This window comes from Lathyrus oleraceus, chromosome 3 (assembly GCF_024323335.1).
Source record: "Lathyrus oleraceus cultivar Zhongwan6 chromosome 3, CAAS_Psat_ZW6_1.0, whole genome shotgun sequence".
In the NCBI taxonomy this organism is placed as follows: domain Eukaryota; kingdom Viridiplantae; phylum Streptophyta; class Magnoliopsida; order Fabales; family Fabaceae; genus Lathyrus; species Lathyrus oleraceus.
This window is the reverse complement of record NC_066581.1, coordinates 514,678,645-514,694,156: the sequence shown is the minus strand read 5'-3', so window position 1 is coordinate 514,694,156 and position 15,512 is coordinate 514,678,645. Positions and strand designations below refer to the sequence as shown.

The 15,512-nt window shown below is 40.3% G+C and overlaps 1 protein-coding gene across 1 annotated transcript; it reads left to right on the top strand.

Annotated features, from left to right (window-relative positions):
• The first annotated feature begins 4,401 nt into the window (after positions 1-4,401).
• On the top strand, positions 4,402-10,667 carry LOC127131910 (uncharacterized). Its single transcript, XM_051060794.1, has 2 exons — positions 4,402-5,085; positions 10,053-10,667. The coding sequence occupies exons 1-2, from the start codon at positions 4,402-4,404 to the stop codon at positions 10,665-10,667; spliced, it is 1,299 nt and encodes a 432-aa protein (XP_050916751.1).
• Positions 10,668-15,512: the final 4,845 nt, after the last annotated feature.

The window sequence follows — 15,512 nt, the reverse complement described above, 5'->3', positions numbered from 1 at the left end:
CTAGTGCATTATTAGGATTAGATTGGTGGTGCTGGTTAGGTAAGAACTAACACCGGCGCCGGCGACGGCCACCGGTGCGGTGGCCCAAAGTGAAACAACGGTGAGATGGTTTGATGAGGTTGCGTGCGTTTTAATTGAATTTGACTCTGTTGACTTGGACAAGTCAATAGAGATGAGTGCTTGGGCTTAGTTAGAAAGGCCAATGGCAATTTACTATTCACACTCTAGTCATTACTGATACACCCCCCAGGTATTTAGTAAAGGAAATTAATTTGGGCTTCATTAGGCTCATTAACATGTTTGCTTTGTTCACCACGCGTTTTCACATACACCCCCTTGGAGACAATTGAGTTAGCATTGGGCCCAGACGTGGCCCAAGCCTGTTTTTGTTCCACATACCATTTTTTGAACCTTCCTTCCTGCACCAAAAACTGTTCTGGGCTCATCCTGCAGCCCACTGATCAATTGTTGTTTGCACCCCGCTGATTTTCTTCTTGTTTTGATTAATTAGGATAATTTTAGAATAATTAGAAAATTAATACATTTTAGAATAATTAGTATTAATGCATTTTAGAATAATTAGAATTAATTGCTTTTAGAATAATTAGAAAATTAATTCCTTTTAGAATAATTAGGATTAATGCCTTTTAGAATAATTAGGATTAATTCCCATTTTTAGAATATAATAAGGATTAGTTAGGCTTAATTCACACTTTAGGACTTCAATTAGGATTTTAATTAGGAATTGAACTAAGTTCTAATTAGACTCTTTTGACATTAGGTTAAGATTAACATTAGAATTTAATCAACCTTAGACCATAAATTTTGACATATTTTACTATTGACCATTTTGCCCTTATGGGCCTAATTTTGGTATCTTGTGTTGAAATTTGCATGCTCCCCTTAGGATTAGAATTCAATCAATTTTAGGACTTAACATAGAATTTTATTCATGATTTTGGTCAATACTTTGACATGCTCCCTTAGGATTTCTAATCTAACTTAGAATATTCAATCAATTTCTAATGCATGATGCCTTAGGTTAGTTCTAACAATTACTAACTTCAATTAGATCCAAACTTAGTTCCCCGCAAAACTAAAATCAAACCCCCGATTAAATTGATCAAAAGCAATTTTGATTAATTAAATCCTTTGAACTTGTATAATCCCCCAGTCTAATTGAGTGACCAAAAGACCCTTGGTCGCTTAGTAGGACTTTTCTTTCACACTGTGGAGTTCAAGGCCTTAAGACAAGATCTTCAATCAAGGCATCCTCAGTCATACCAAGCAGCGGATTATTCAAGCACATCAAAGGTGGCGTCTTCAACTTTCAAGCACTTCAAATGTGGCGTCTTCAACACTTGTTAAATCAAAGTTAGAAGAGTGTGACACGAGCCTTAAGTAATGGAGAAGGAGTGGGACTGGAGTATTCCTACCCCCATTCTGAGTATCTTTGGGTATGGGACGTATGACCCAGCGCTCATCGTATTCACCTCTATTCATAGTCTTTAGCACAATTCTAATCATACGATTGACAAGTCTATCTACAAAAGCAAAAACAACAAAAGCAAGGACAACGTCAACAACTTATCAATCATGAATCAAGTTGTACGATACGAGCCTTAAGTAATGGAGAAGGAGTGAGACTGGAGTATTCCTACCCCCATTCTGAGTATCTTTAGGTATGAGACGTATGACCCAGCGCTCATCGTATTCGCCTCCATTCATAGACTTTAGTACGATTTGAATCGAACCATCAATAAAGTCTTCATCTTCCATGCAAGAAACAACTACAAAGACTCTTCTCTCTCCACTTGAAAGTTAGTGTGATTCCTATCATCCAGTAACTATCAAGTCTATCCATTCTTCATTCTACTCAATTCTCAATCATTCCATTCAAATCATTTCAATCTCAATCATTCCATTCAAATCATTCCCTCTTGCCTCCAATCAATTTCTTTTCAGCCCTAGTGGGTTGAACTACGAAAGCTCTGACTTCCTCATTGCACAATGAGGGTACGTAGGCAGGAGAACCTGGTTTCTTCGTGAGCTCTATCTTATTTATCAACTTATCTTCTCTATCCCATGGATTACTCTCCATTCATGCAATCTATACCATCTTTTCGAGATCAATCTTACTTCTCCTTGGACTTCTCGTCCATCCTTTTAGGACGTCCTGAGGACGGTCCGTCTCTTCAATCAAGGTTTGTTTGGCGCTTATCCCAAACACTAACTTCACCTTTGTTTGGCGCTTATCCCAAACACTAACTTCATCTTTGTTTGGAGCTTATCCCAAACACTAACTTCATTTTTGTTTGGCGCTTATCCCAAACACTAACTTCATCTTTGTTTGGCTCTCATCCCAAACACTAACTTCATCTTTGTTTGGCTCTCATCCCAAACACTTAATTCACTACATACCTCTTCGATTGAAAGTCTATCCTTCTCTTGGATCTGAAGTACTATCCTGATTTGATCTCGAATTGTCGATTCCCTAGCAAGTGATACACTATTCCTTGCACTTCGTACTACCAGTCTCTCTCTTTCCATTCTTGTAGTTCTGAACTATGAATGCTTTGACTTTCTCACTTCACAATGAGAATACGTAGGCACGAGGATGCGAATCCTTGGCGAGCATACTCCTAATTATTCATCCTTCGCCTTAGGGCATCATTCATATCTTTCATAATTCACTATCTACCTTCGATCATAAATCGTTCACCCAGTGACATATCTATCTCTTTGACATCGAAATACACCTTCTTTGGTATTCCATATACACCCTTTTAGGACACCTGATATAGTCTGCATTTCGTACCTAGAGTTGTTTGGCTCTCATCCTAAACATTTTATTCCTTCTTTTTAGCTAAAACTTTACAGTGGCGGTCCGCTAGTCCACGTATTGGTTAACATTGTTTCCCTCCACGGTAGAAATCCCATTTATCTTATGGATCCCAATACACTTTCACCTTTCGATTTCAAACAATACTTCTTCAGTCACTCATCACCCGATACTGTATTCTATGACTTCGGTCACTTCACTCCGTTCATTTCACGATACATTCGTATACTACCTTCTTTCACTCCATGTGATATACCTATTCTTTGAGCCAAATAAACTATACTTTTGTGCTCCATCTTGTACCTCTTTGTGAACCAAGAGTTGTTTGGCGCTTATCCCAAACACCTAATTCCTTTCTTTTCGGCTATTCCAATACAATGATACAAGTGCTATACGCCCTCACTGGTTGGTTCACACCAGTTTTACTCTTGGGTTCACATTTTCACCCCTTGTTGGAGTTAAAATCATACAATCCTTTGGTTCAGACCATACCTTTTATCACACTCTTTTCCACCTCCTGCCTCTAGTTCCTTGAATTACGAAGCTCTGAATTCCTCATTGCACTATGAGGATACGTAGGCATGAGGGCCCTAATCCTCACAGAGCATAATATCTATTTCTTTTCCTTTCCCCATTCTTTGCGAGTAATCTCTAGTTAACACCTATTCGAGCGAGAACAATCAAAACGGTTCCCATGGAGTACCATGGATGTTTGGGGTGCTAATACCTTCCCCTTGCATAACCAACTTCCTTACCCAATATATCTCTTTCCCCCGGGTTTTATCAATGTTTTCCCTTCCCTCTGGGGATAAATAAAGTTCGATGGAGACTCTGTTGTATGTTCGAGCGTGCGATACGTTCGGGTATATTTCCGCTAGCTCCAGCTGGCGACTCTGCTGGGGACACTTCGTTACTGGGAATATTTCCTAGTCGCTAAAAGGAGTCCAGCCTAGTTTAGGTTGTTCCCTCGCTAGTTTAGGTGTTTACCTTGTAGCTTTACTCGTTTTTATTTATCGTGTTTCTTATTCGCTTTATATTATGGATTTATCTGGTACACTGTTGTTGGGATGAGTTAGATTACATGATAGGAAAGCTCTATACCCGAGCTTAGTATACACATAGGTTAGACTCATGGATAGTCGTGTACTCCTGCGTTTCGCACGTTGGGTGTCACGAGAACCACACCCAGACTAGATTCACTTGGAAGTACTTTTGTCTTGTGAGTATTCACTACGGCAGGGTGTTTTCATTTCGAGCCAATGAATCTGGGAGACCTTCTAGGGACCACCTTGGAGCATAGTCCACACCTATGAGGGGGATATGGGTTTTCATTGCAGGAAACCATAGACTCTACCTACTCTGATACTCATGTACGTCGAACTTTTGAACTTGCAACATGTGGCACTTACAGATTATCCAGAACTTTCCTGGGTTCTGACCCATGTGACTTATTATCATATCATCATTGCATTATCATTCATCATGACCAAATTTTTGCATATGCATTTTTTCCAGGAATCCAAGAGTCCAGTCTATTCACCAAGCAATTGAAGTGAAGCATGAATCCCGAGAGAAAGAGCATCCATAATTACAAGTTTGTGGAGCTTCCATTGGCTGTGTTGAGAGGACTTGGGGCACGATTAGACCTAACTCACAAAGACGCCTTCAAGGAAACATATGGTAACCTGCTGGGTATTTTGAACACCGAGGTCAATATCACCGTTGTGCATACCTTGGTACAGTTCTACGATCCACCACTAAGGTGCTTCACTTTCCAAGACTATCAGCTAGCACCGACACTGGAAGAGTATTCTCATATTTTGGGTATCAGGATAAAGAACCAGGTGCCTTACATCCGCACTAAGGAACTTCCTGAATATCGAGAACTTGCTGAAGCTCTGCATATGGGAAAGAAGGAGATAGAACTGAACCTGAAACCAAAAGGTGGAATCCATGGCTTCACCTCTAAGTTTCTCGTAGACAAGGCTATCACTTTTGCTGAAGCTGGAAGCTGGACGACCTTCAACGCCCATCTAGCTTTACCCATCTATGGGATTATGCTGTTTCAGAATATGGAGGAGTTCGTAGACTTGGCTGATATTCACATCTTCTTGACTCAAAACCCGATTCCCACTCTCCTTGCTGATACTTACTATTCCATTGACGTAAGGACCCAGAAGAAGAAAGGGACTATCGTCTGTTACACCCCTTTACTGTATAGATGGTTTATTTTGCATCTACCTGTAAGACCCCAATTTTGTCCCTAAGATCCCTCATGGCATCATAACATTGCATTTGCATTGCCTCAAGGATCATTAGCATCTTGGTTCCCTTTGCCTTTGGGTGGGACCTCCTTGTGAGTGGTTTGAGATCACCAAGAATGCTTGAATTGTATATCATTGCTTTTCTCATTTTTGTTTACTAACCAAAAGCATAAAAATATGTCACTAACATCTTTTGTTTGTAGCTTGAGCAATCACAAGGTCAAAAGCTTCAAGAAGATCATTGGTACAAAGACATGGTCAAGGAGAGAAGATAGCAAGCATGGTAATGGTTCCCAAAGATCTCATCCATCAAATATGCCTCCCTGGTATCTCAATTCATCATTTTGATCAAAGCAAGTCAAAGGGTTTGAGGTCTTGTTCTTCAAGGAAACCCTAATTCATTTGTGCACCACAATACCTTGCTCATGAAGCAACCACAGCCCATGGTCAAATACAATCAAGGGAAGTTCTTTAATTCATCATTTCATGCATATTTGAACTTATTTTAGTGTCCTCAATCATCAATTCATCAAGATATGAGGCATGGACTTGAGAAGTTGATCAGTTAATTCATTTGACTATTTTGAAATGCACTGAGACCTAACGTTTTATGTGTTGGTCAAATGGAGATGTTTCCAAAATCACAAATGCTCTTAAGGACTCTATGAACAACTTTCATGTTCATCAAAAATTGATTTGAAGCTTGGAAGGCCATCTTCCATTCCAATACATTATAGGTCATTTTGACTGAAACCCTAATTCTGGGTCAACTTCCCAAGGACATAACTCATTCATTTTTTATGATTTGGAGGTGGGATCAAATGAATTGGAAATCTTAAGATGTCTAATTCAAATGTTATGTTGAACAAAATTTCAAAATCTCAAAGGAAATACATGTGATAATGCAAGACATTATAGGTCCTTTTTGACCAAATGCATTGAAAGCCAAAAAAGTCTAACTTCAAGTGCCCATAACTCTTTCATCAAAAATCCAAATGATGCAAAATGTAAGTCCATTTTGATTGTCCTGAAAAGATATACAACTTTGATGTTGGAGGTTTTTCCATTTGAAGCTTGCATCATCAAAACAAAAGGGCTTGAAAGTTAGCCAATTTTAGAAACCTTGCCTTGACATATCTTGCACCTTGCACTTTAAACTCAAATTTCATAAATTTCCACACTTCAAATGAGTTTTTGTCCAACATAACATTTGTTCCTTATACAAAGACCTTTCCAACCATTACCCACATGCCTATGTTTGGATTTTCTAAATGGTATTTTCGAAGATATGAATGTTTAGGTACAAATGAGGAATTCACTTGAAATCTTGTTACATGAGCAATTGCCTTGCAAGTCACACGTCCAATTTCATTTGGCTGATGCTCAGAATTCATTTGGCATTGTTTTTGGGCCTTGTGCATGATCATGCAAGCCCATGCAATGAAGCTCCACATGCCATGCACACGGATTGATCACAAGCTTCTTGACACTTCCTCTATAAAAAGAGACCTCATTCCATTCATTTCACACACCTGATTCAACCTGAAATGCTGCAGAATTCTCTCCATAGCCATCACTAAAGAAGCAATTGCATTTTCTTCAAAAAAATTCAAATCCAAAATTCAACTTCATCTGGTTGAATTCTTGGATCTTAAGCTTCTAAACCTTCATCATTCATCTCACTGGTCTTCTGTTTTAGCAAAGCAAGCAAGGCATCGTGCTCAAATTACCAGAACTCAAGCTTACACTCCAACTGGTATTTTCTTCGAATCTCATCATCCATGGATCTATTTGCTTGGATCTAATGTTTTCTGAAGTCCTCACTTGAGAGGCAAGCTAGTGGTAGCTACATATTCGTTTTTCCTTGATCTGCATTTTCCATACCTGAATCTTCCACCTCAGATTTCTTGAGTTATAGGAATCTTGAGTGTGATTCAAGGTTACAGGGGTGATGTACATCACCCCAGCTTCATTTTGGTATAAGGATCGTGTACTTTGGTTGCCTTTTGAATTTTTGCAATTTGGCCGGAAAATCCAAGCTCACCGGAGAAGACGGTGGCTCCGGTGGCTTCATCGTCTCCAGATCCATTCCTGGCCGTGTGATCTATTTCCCATATTCAATCAGGATCCTTGCTTGTTATGACTTTTATTTGTTTTCCATGTGAGTGCATTGACCGTGGATCACAATAGGCGCGCGCCTCTGGATCCTTGGATCTGCCAGCTCAGTTAATGAGCTCAGATCCAAGGGCTTTCGTTTTTTGCATTTTCTATTTTCTGGTTTTAATTTCTTTAATTCCAATTTTTTTCAAAAATCAATATCTCTTTCATTTTTTATCCAAAAATTATGGGACCAATTGCATTATTTCCCAAATAATTTCTAGTTTCTATTTTTTATTTTTAATATTTTTTATTTTGTCATTTGATATTTTTTGTAAATTTTCTCTTTTCTGGTTATTTTTAATTCATTTTAAATAGTTTTTGATATTCAAAAAATGCAAAAAATATTTTCCTAACCTATTTGAATGATGATAGATCTATGAAAAATATTCTCATCAATTTTTGAATTGATTTGAGATTTATTTGAGATTTTAGTTCAATTAGGTTATTTTTATTCATTTTTAATTGATTAAAAATAGTTTCTGACCTTTAAAAATGCTGAATTTTTTTGTCAAACTTTGTTTGACCTTGTTGAACTTGGGATAAATTACTTGGACCTTCCAAGGTTGATTTGAAGTAATTTTGAAGTTTGACCTTTCCATTTATTTTTAATTCAAGTTTATTTCAAATATTAAAAAATGCCAAAAATATTTTATTCATTTCTTGACTTCCAATCTTCAACTCACTTCTGTTTTTGATTGTTTGACCTTGACTTTCAATGTTATTGGGCAACATATGAGGATTGGTACATTGTATTTCATTTAATGCACTTTAATTTTGCCTTTTCCATTTCTCTTCTTCTTCTTCTTCATTTTCCTTTTGATCAATGAGTTGAAGGTTGATAAGTTAGCATTGATTAGGAAGATTTAATCTTCTTTGATTCAAATCTAATTCATCTTGATCAATTGATCAAGTGAATGGCTTTGCATTAAGGATAGGTTGTTTTCTAAATCATGCAAAAGGCTTAAACCAATACAAGATCAATTCTCATTTTCTTTTTGGCATGGCAAGTTGTTGGGACTTGGTTCACTAATCAAGACTCCTAACTTGTGTTGTTGCCTACATTATTATTGACCGGCCTCAGATAGTTGTGACTTCTACATAAGTCCAATTACGATTGCTTAACATAGCGCTAAATTTGCCTTATGGCACACTAACTATTGACAATTAACATTTACTTTATGCAATTTACTTTTATGCAATTTACTATTCTTGCACATATTATCCATTTGCTTTTCTCTTTGCTCACTTGAGCACATGTTTATGTTAATGTCATTTGCCTTTTGCTCACTTGAGCACATAATTGGGTATATATTATTGTGCTTGTGTTTTGTTTTGATTGTTGTGGACCAAAATGCAAAGAAATGGACTTAGTTTCTAGGACTTTCCCTATGCAAAGAAATGGAGAATTGGACTTAGATTCTAGGACTTTCTTTATGCAAAATTGGAATAAAAGGATCTTAATGATGAAGATGGATTAGAAGGACCAAATCTCTAAACTCACTCTTGTCCATTCTTGTTTTACTTCATGGAACTTTTGATGTGTGTGCTTTTGTGCTAGGGATGCTATGAGCTCAATTGAAGGACCATTACCATGTTCATCCAAAGTGAAAGATACAAGACACATTGAGGATCTTTTAAGAGACTTGTTTGATTGCTTATGCTTTGTGGTTGCTTATTCCAAAGGATGGGAGCTACTTGGATCATCAATATGATTTCAAGAGAGGGACTCCATTGTGGTTTTGATTCTCCATTCCTTCTCTTTTTGTTTTACTTAGGACTTAGCCCTTCTTCTTCATCTCTACACTCTAACCCAAGCCAAAACTCTTTGTGCAAATATTTAACCTTTGTTTTCAAACATTAGAAACCTAAGCCTTATGCTTTTGATTTTCAAACTTTCCTTTCAATACTTATTTTGAATTGAATCTTTAAATCAACTTTGACAATTTTTGTATATACTTCTAATTGGTAAATATAACCCATTCAAATTTCCTTTTGTGGTTCCAATGGCCACTTTCTTAATCAAATTTTTTATAACCTTTAGTCATTAGGTTTGAGTTATCCTTGTGGTAGATATAATACTCACATTTGTCCTTAGTGATGGACAATGAGTCTTCCATGCTTATTATAGGGTTAACCCCTCACTAGCATGTTGAAGTTATCCTCACATGGTGGATTTGTGGTTTGGTTGAGTTTTCTCCCTTTGATAACAAAAGACCTTAAGGCTTTTGGACCAATCAATTCATCAACTTGTTTTGAGATTTCTACCCCGAACTACGAGGTTTTGAACCTAATCTTTTTATAAGATGGTACGTAGGCAATGGGTTTATCCATCCAAACACAAAAATATAAATAACTTGTACATTCTCTTCTCATCTCTTCACTCATGTTTGCACAAACCCATTTTCGCAAAAGACAACAACCTTACAACAAGTGTGAAAAGGGCTCCCTAGGAGTACCTAGGATGTTTTGGGTGCCTAACACCTTCCCATTGCATAACCAACCCCCTTACCCAGATCTCTATTTCTTTTACTAGTTTTTGTTAAAACTATTAGGTTTTTGTTCGCTTTCTAACCATTCCTTTGGATAAATAGAAGTGCGGTGGCAACTCGACTTGTATGATTTACCTTGGATTTAGTCAATATCTCTAATGGTAACGAATACCCCGCTACACTACCCAGTGAAGGTCCCTTCGTTGAGAACAAAGATAATCTGAAGTGGTCCAAGAGGATCATGTCCTTAAAAGCCGAAGACATTCCTTGGTATTCTCGAGTGTATGATGGTGCAAGCTCATCCTCAATTGTGGGGATTTTCCTAGTGTGCCTCTTCTTGGTACAAAAGGAGGAATCAACTACAACCCGAGGTTAGCATTGCGACAACTTGGATATCCTATGGTAGACAAACCCGATCTCGAAAGTGTAGAAGGTTTTGTTTTGTACGAAGGAGTCGAAGAGCCAAAGTTGATCAAGAAGATTGTCAAAGCTTGGGGGTCGATTTGTCCTCAAGGAAGAGCAAAGATGGGTAAGACGAATTGTATCGCCAAGGAAGCCTACACCAGTTGGGTCAAAAGCAGAGTCAGTGAGGTCTTATTTCCGTTCCCGCCTGAACCATCCATGAACCTCCGATCTTTTGAGCTAGAGAACCAGCCAAATTCTGAGATGGATGAACTGAAGAAGGTTATCAAGACTTTAGAGAAAGAGAATGTCGATCTCAAATCTAAGCTTGCTAAGATCTCATTAGAGAAAGAGACCTTGAAATTCAATCTGATTCAGAAGAGGGACCGAGTTCGCCAAGCTGATGAAGAGGTACAGACCGAGGTTTTCAAAAGACTCAAAGTGGGTGACACCCTCAAAGGGACTTATGCCAGTCTGACGACCAAAAAGAAGCAGTTGGCCGAAGCCTAATACCGAGCTGGTAAAGCAGAACTAGAACACATGGAGCAAATGAAGAAACTTCAAAGCCTGCTAGAAGCTTGTAAGAAGGAGTTGAAGGATGAAAGAAACCGCAACAACTAGCTAGAAGTCACCCTTCGCCAGAACCAGTACGAGCTGAATCAGAAGGTGGAAGAGATCCAAAAGCTGAAGGAGCAATCACATCGGAACCCGAACGATATCAACATACGGTTGAATGAGCCTCCTGAAGACCCCCCCGACCGAGGGAAGACAGTTGTGAACAACCCCCCATTTGAAGAAGGTGCGATGTTAGGAAAATGGAGCGCCTTCCTGTCTCCCAAATCACAAGCTTATTATGAGGAGTTGTTATCTAATTGTTTCTAGCCGCCTGTATTTCAGTAGATTGAGGTCTGATTGGACTGATGTGATCTCCTTGTAGCTGATGGGCATTTTCTTGATGTAATTGTATTCTATTTTACTAATAGGGAATAAAAAGAGTTTCTCGATTATTGGCTTCATAAACTGTCTCTCTTTATTCACTTCATAATTGCTTGTGTTAAATAGACTCGCGGATTCCTTGGAATTTTTTGTCTTTAAAAAAATAATAGTAATGTTAAATGCACACATCAAATCTTTTTGCATGCATACATGCATCACTGCATATACTTGCCAAAAGTTGTCAGAAAGCAAAATGCTTAGACTCGCCGTTTTGCTGTAGCAACAACGACGAGTCGTCATCCGTACTACACCCGCTCCAGCAAAACTAAGATCATGGCCGAATACGAAGCCGACAATGTTGTTGTCCGTGAATCCCTTACCCAGGTGCAAGGAGAGATGAATTTGTTTAGGGGAAATATGGAGACCATTCTTGAGCTCCTCCAATCCCAGAGGAACCCTGCCTCTGCTACTACCAACATCACCCGTGCTGCTGGGGTGACCGTTGCTGATACTGCTGCTGGCACTACCGTCGATCCTCCGGCGGAAACTGTGGTGCCTAACGCTGGGAACCGCCAGGTGGTCCCCACGGATTCTGCTAGGCTTGTTGCTGCCTACCCATGGGAAATGCCTCCTCACCTTGCTGCTTGCCTCACCAGTGGGGGAGCTTTCTTCCCTCACTCAGCTCTTGCCACTGCTGCTGGAAACTCTGGTTTTCCCTTGGGTTCTCCCTGCTCCCCACACTACCCCGGTCCTTACTGCTGACTCGGAGGACAACCAGGGTCAGGTCCCTGACGACCTCCCCAATGACGAAGAAGACTACCGAGGCTCGCGCCTCCATTTCCTACTGCCTAGCCAGACTGCTCAAGCTGCGAGCACCGGCCAGATCCCCGTCCCTTTTGGCTACCCAGGGGCAGGATCTATGCCCATGATGATGAACCCTGCATCCCAGTATATGCAGGCAGGGGCACCTCAGGCTCCTAACGCTCAGCCTGGGATGCAGTACTTTCAACCTCTCAATGCTGCTCAGACTATGCCACCAGGCTTCTCTTACCTGCCCATGTGGTCCAACCCGAATGTACCTGCGCCAACCGCTCCTGAAGCCTCTCACCCAGCCAGTCAGGCCGCTCCTCCTGTTGTTGATCCGTCCAAACCGGCGGATTACCAACTCCTGGACGACAGAATAAGGGCCATTGAAGGCATCTCTTCTTTTGGACTAGACGCTCGAGACCTCTGCTTGGTCCCGAACGTGGTTTTGCCTCAAAAGATCAAAGTGCCTGATCTACCCAAGTATAAAGGTCTTAGTTGTCCCCGCAATCATCTCACTATGTACTGCAGGAAGATGGCTTCGCATATTGATAACAACAACCTCCTGATTCATTGATTCCAAGATAGCCTGACTGGGGCTTCCTTGGATTGGTATATGAGTTTCGAGCGCTCGAAGATCCGATCATGGAGGGACCTCTCCGAGGCATTTTTGAAACAATACAAGTACAACCTTGACATGGCTCCAACAAGGCTTCAACTACAAAACCAGTCACAAAGGTCTAATGAAACCTTCAAAGAGTATGCTCAACGGTGGCGCGAAATGGCGTCTAGGATTCGACCAGCACTATCTAATAATGAGTTGGTTGACATCTTTATGGGCATGTTGCATGGGCTGTATTTTGAGAAAATGATTGGCAATTCATCAACAAACTTCGCCGATATGGTCACAATTGGGGAACTTGTTGAGAGTGAGCTGAAATCGAGGAAGATAACAGACACGACCGCGCCGCAGTCAATCAACAAGAGACTGCATGGGGGCTTCGCAAAGAAGAAGGAGGTGGAAGCAAACGCTGTAATGGCGAAGGCTCGCCCCCGACATCGAGTTCCGACATCCCCTATGCCGTATTATCCATACCAATACATTGCCGCAGCTCAATACCAACAACCGCCTTTCCAGTATCAACCACAGAGAGACAATCGACAATCAACATCCACTCAGAGAAATCCAAACCAACAATATAATCGAGCACAGAACTGAGGGAACAATTTTGGGAACCGACCCCAGTGTAACACCCCAAAATTTGCCCTCCTCATTCATGCATTCATTTAGCATTTCATATTGCATTTCATCATGTCAATCAGAATTAGATCCAAGAAACTTTATTTTAAAAAAAAAACGACAAAAAAAAAAACGAAAAAAAAAAAACGAAAAAATAAATAAATAAATAAAATAAAATAAATAATAATAAATAAATAAATAAATAAAAATAATAATAAAAAATATATATATAATAGAAAAAACTTGGACTTGGACCTCTCTCATTTGAGCCCACAAAGCCATGAAAATCAGGTTATAAAAGAGGGAGATCAGACAGAAAAAGGAAGGGAAGCAAAATACTCTGAGGTTTCCTTGAAACAAAACCCTGGACAAAACCTGAAGAGAAACCTGACAGAGAACTCAGAGAAACCCCAGGAAGCTCTGAAAAATTCAATCTGACTCACACACTTCCATCTCACGCAAACCCTAACATTTCAACCGGTCTCTCCCATCAGGTTTGCCTCATTCCCATAATTTTATGCTCTTAATTTGGATCATCTGAATGTATGAGGTATGATGGATGAATCTCATTATGTTTTTGCCCACGGGTTTAATTATGCATGAATGGGTGAAACCTATGCCTTGAATGTTTAATCACATGATTTCTGAAATGTATGCCACATGGTTTGAGGTTTCTGAAACTATACTGTTGTCCATGAAAAAAATGCTTATCGTGTTTCACTAACCCTTTTGTTGAGTTTTTGTGAGGGCTCACAGACTCTTGCAGAGATGGTTTGCGTGGTTTTCCCACTTTATTTGTGGGATACCCCCTGGAGGTTCATTCCAATTACCTGTACTGACTCACCTTTCTTTGATGGCATTAGCTTGGGAGATCCCTGGGTTTCTTACTCCTTTAATTGCTGTTACTTCGGATCTTCATCCGTGTGGTACTTTTACCTCTTTTCCACATTTTATCGCTTTCTTAGTCGGAAGACCTCGATAGGAGGCATTTGTTTTCTTTTGTTTATTTACTTCTGAGCCCCTTGTTGGCACATTTACTTTATACATGTTTGTTTTGTATGTGTTTGTATCCCTGCAGGTAGCGCGGTTCCTTCGTCAAGGACTACCTTTTTGCCCTTGAGTAACCCTCAAACCCTAAAACCCAAAGCAACACGTTAACTCCTTCTACTACAGGCGAGTAAGTCTCCAAAGGTCGAGCATCCGGTAGATTGCGTAGTGACGTCGTTCGTCCAAAACCCAATCCATAACCCCGTAGTTAGCCGAACTACGGCTTGCTCTGATTCTCATTCCAGATGAGATACGTAGGCATAAGACGCGATGTCTTAGCGAGCACACATCCCCCCAACCCATAGGTCAGCCGAGCTACGAAGACTCTGATTCTCATATTCAGATGAGATACGTATGCAGTGGATGCGACATCCGCGCGAGTCATTTTCATTTAACCCTTTTTTTTGGTAAACAGCACAAGATAAACTCACACCCTTTAGACAAGAACTACAAAAGTGGATCCCGTAGAGTACTACGGATGCGTAGGGGTGCTAATACCTTCCCTTCGCATAACCGACTCCCGAACCCAAGATTTGGTTGCGAGACCCCGTCTTGTCCTTTCCTTTTTCAGGTTTACTTCGAGCGTTTCCTTTCCCTCCTTTGGGATGAATAACGCACGGTGGCGACTCTTCTGTCATTTTCTTTCGCCGGTTGTTTTTTCGCACACTGTATTTTTCAGGTTGCGACAGCTGGCGACTCTGCTGGGGACTGAAAGAAGTTGACCTCTTGCTGGTCCATCTTCCCTAAGCGAGTCCCTCCTAGCTTGTGTGATTTCTTGTGTAGTGGGTGTTCATGCTTTTGTATATTTATTTGCTTACCTGCTTGCATGCATCTGTTATATCTGTTGGATTTGTTTGTTTGTTTGTTGGGATGGGGTGTTCTATGAGAGATAAGCCCATTACCCAGGCTTGAGTGTACACACAGGTTTTAGAGTGGATAATCATGAGGCTTGCGTGGCGTGTTGCTACGTTAAGTCGTTCGTGAAGAACCACACCCAGACGAGGTTTCTTTTGGATATATTATGTCTTACGGGTGTTCCGTAACGGCAGGATGTTCCTCTAGAAATCGTCGACTCTGGTGACCATTTCCCGAGAACTCAGTCGAGGCCTCTCCTCGGAGACGTGATTATGTTAGCTCTGGTGGGCGCATTCTCGCTGCTCAATCCAAGGATCCCGAGACTGGGAACTTGCTATTAGGATGTCCTGTTGAGGGGAGTCAATGGAGGTCTTTTGTCCCGTAATAATACCAAACCTTCAGTGGTAAACGTATTATTCGCGACTGAAGGGTTGAAGCTGACGAACTTCTGTTCTTAGAACCTACCAGTGAGG

Coding starts and splice junctions, on each gene's coding strand:
- LOC127131910 (XM_051060794.1), top strand. CDS start 4,402: ATGAATCCCGAGAGAAAGAGCATCCATAATTACAAGTTTGTGGAGCTT. Junction 5,086..10,052: donor GGTTTATTTTGCATCTACCT/GTAAGACCCCAA, acceptor TGATGGTGCAAG/CTCATCCTCAATTGTGGGGA.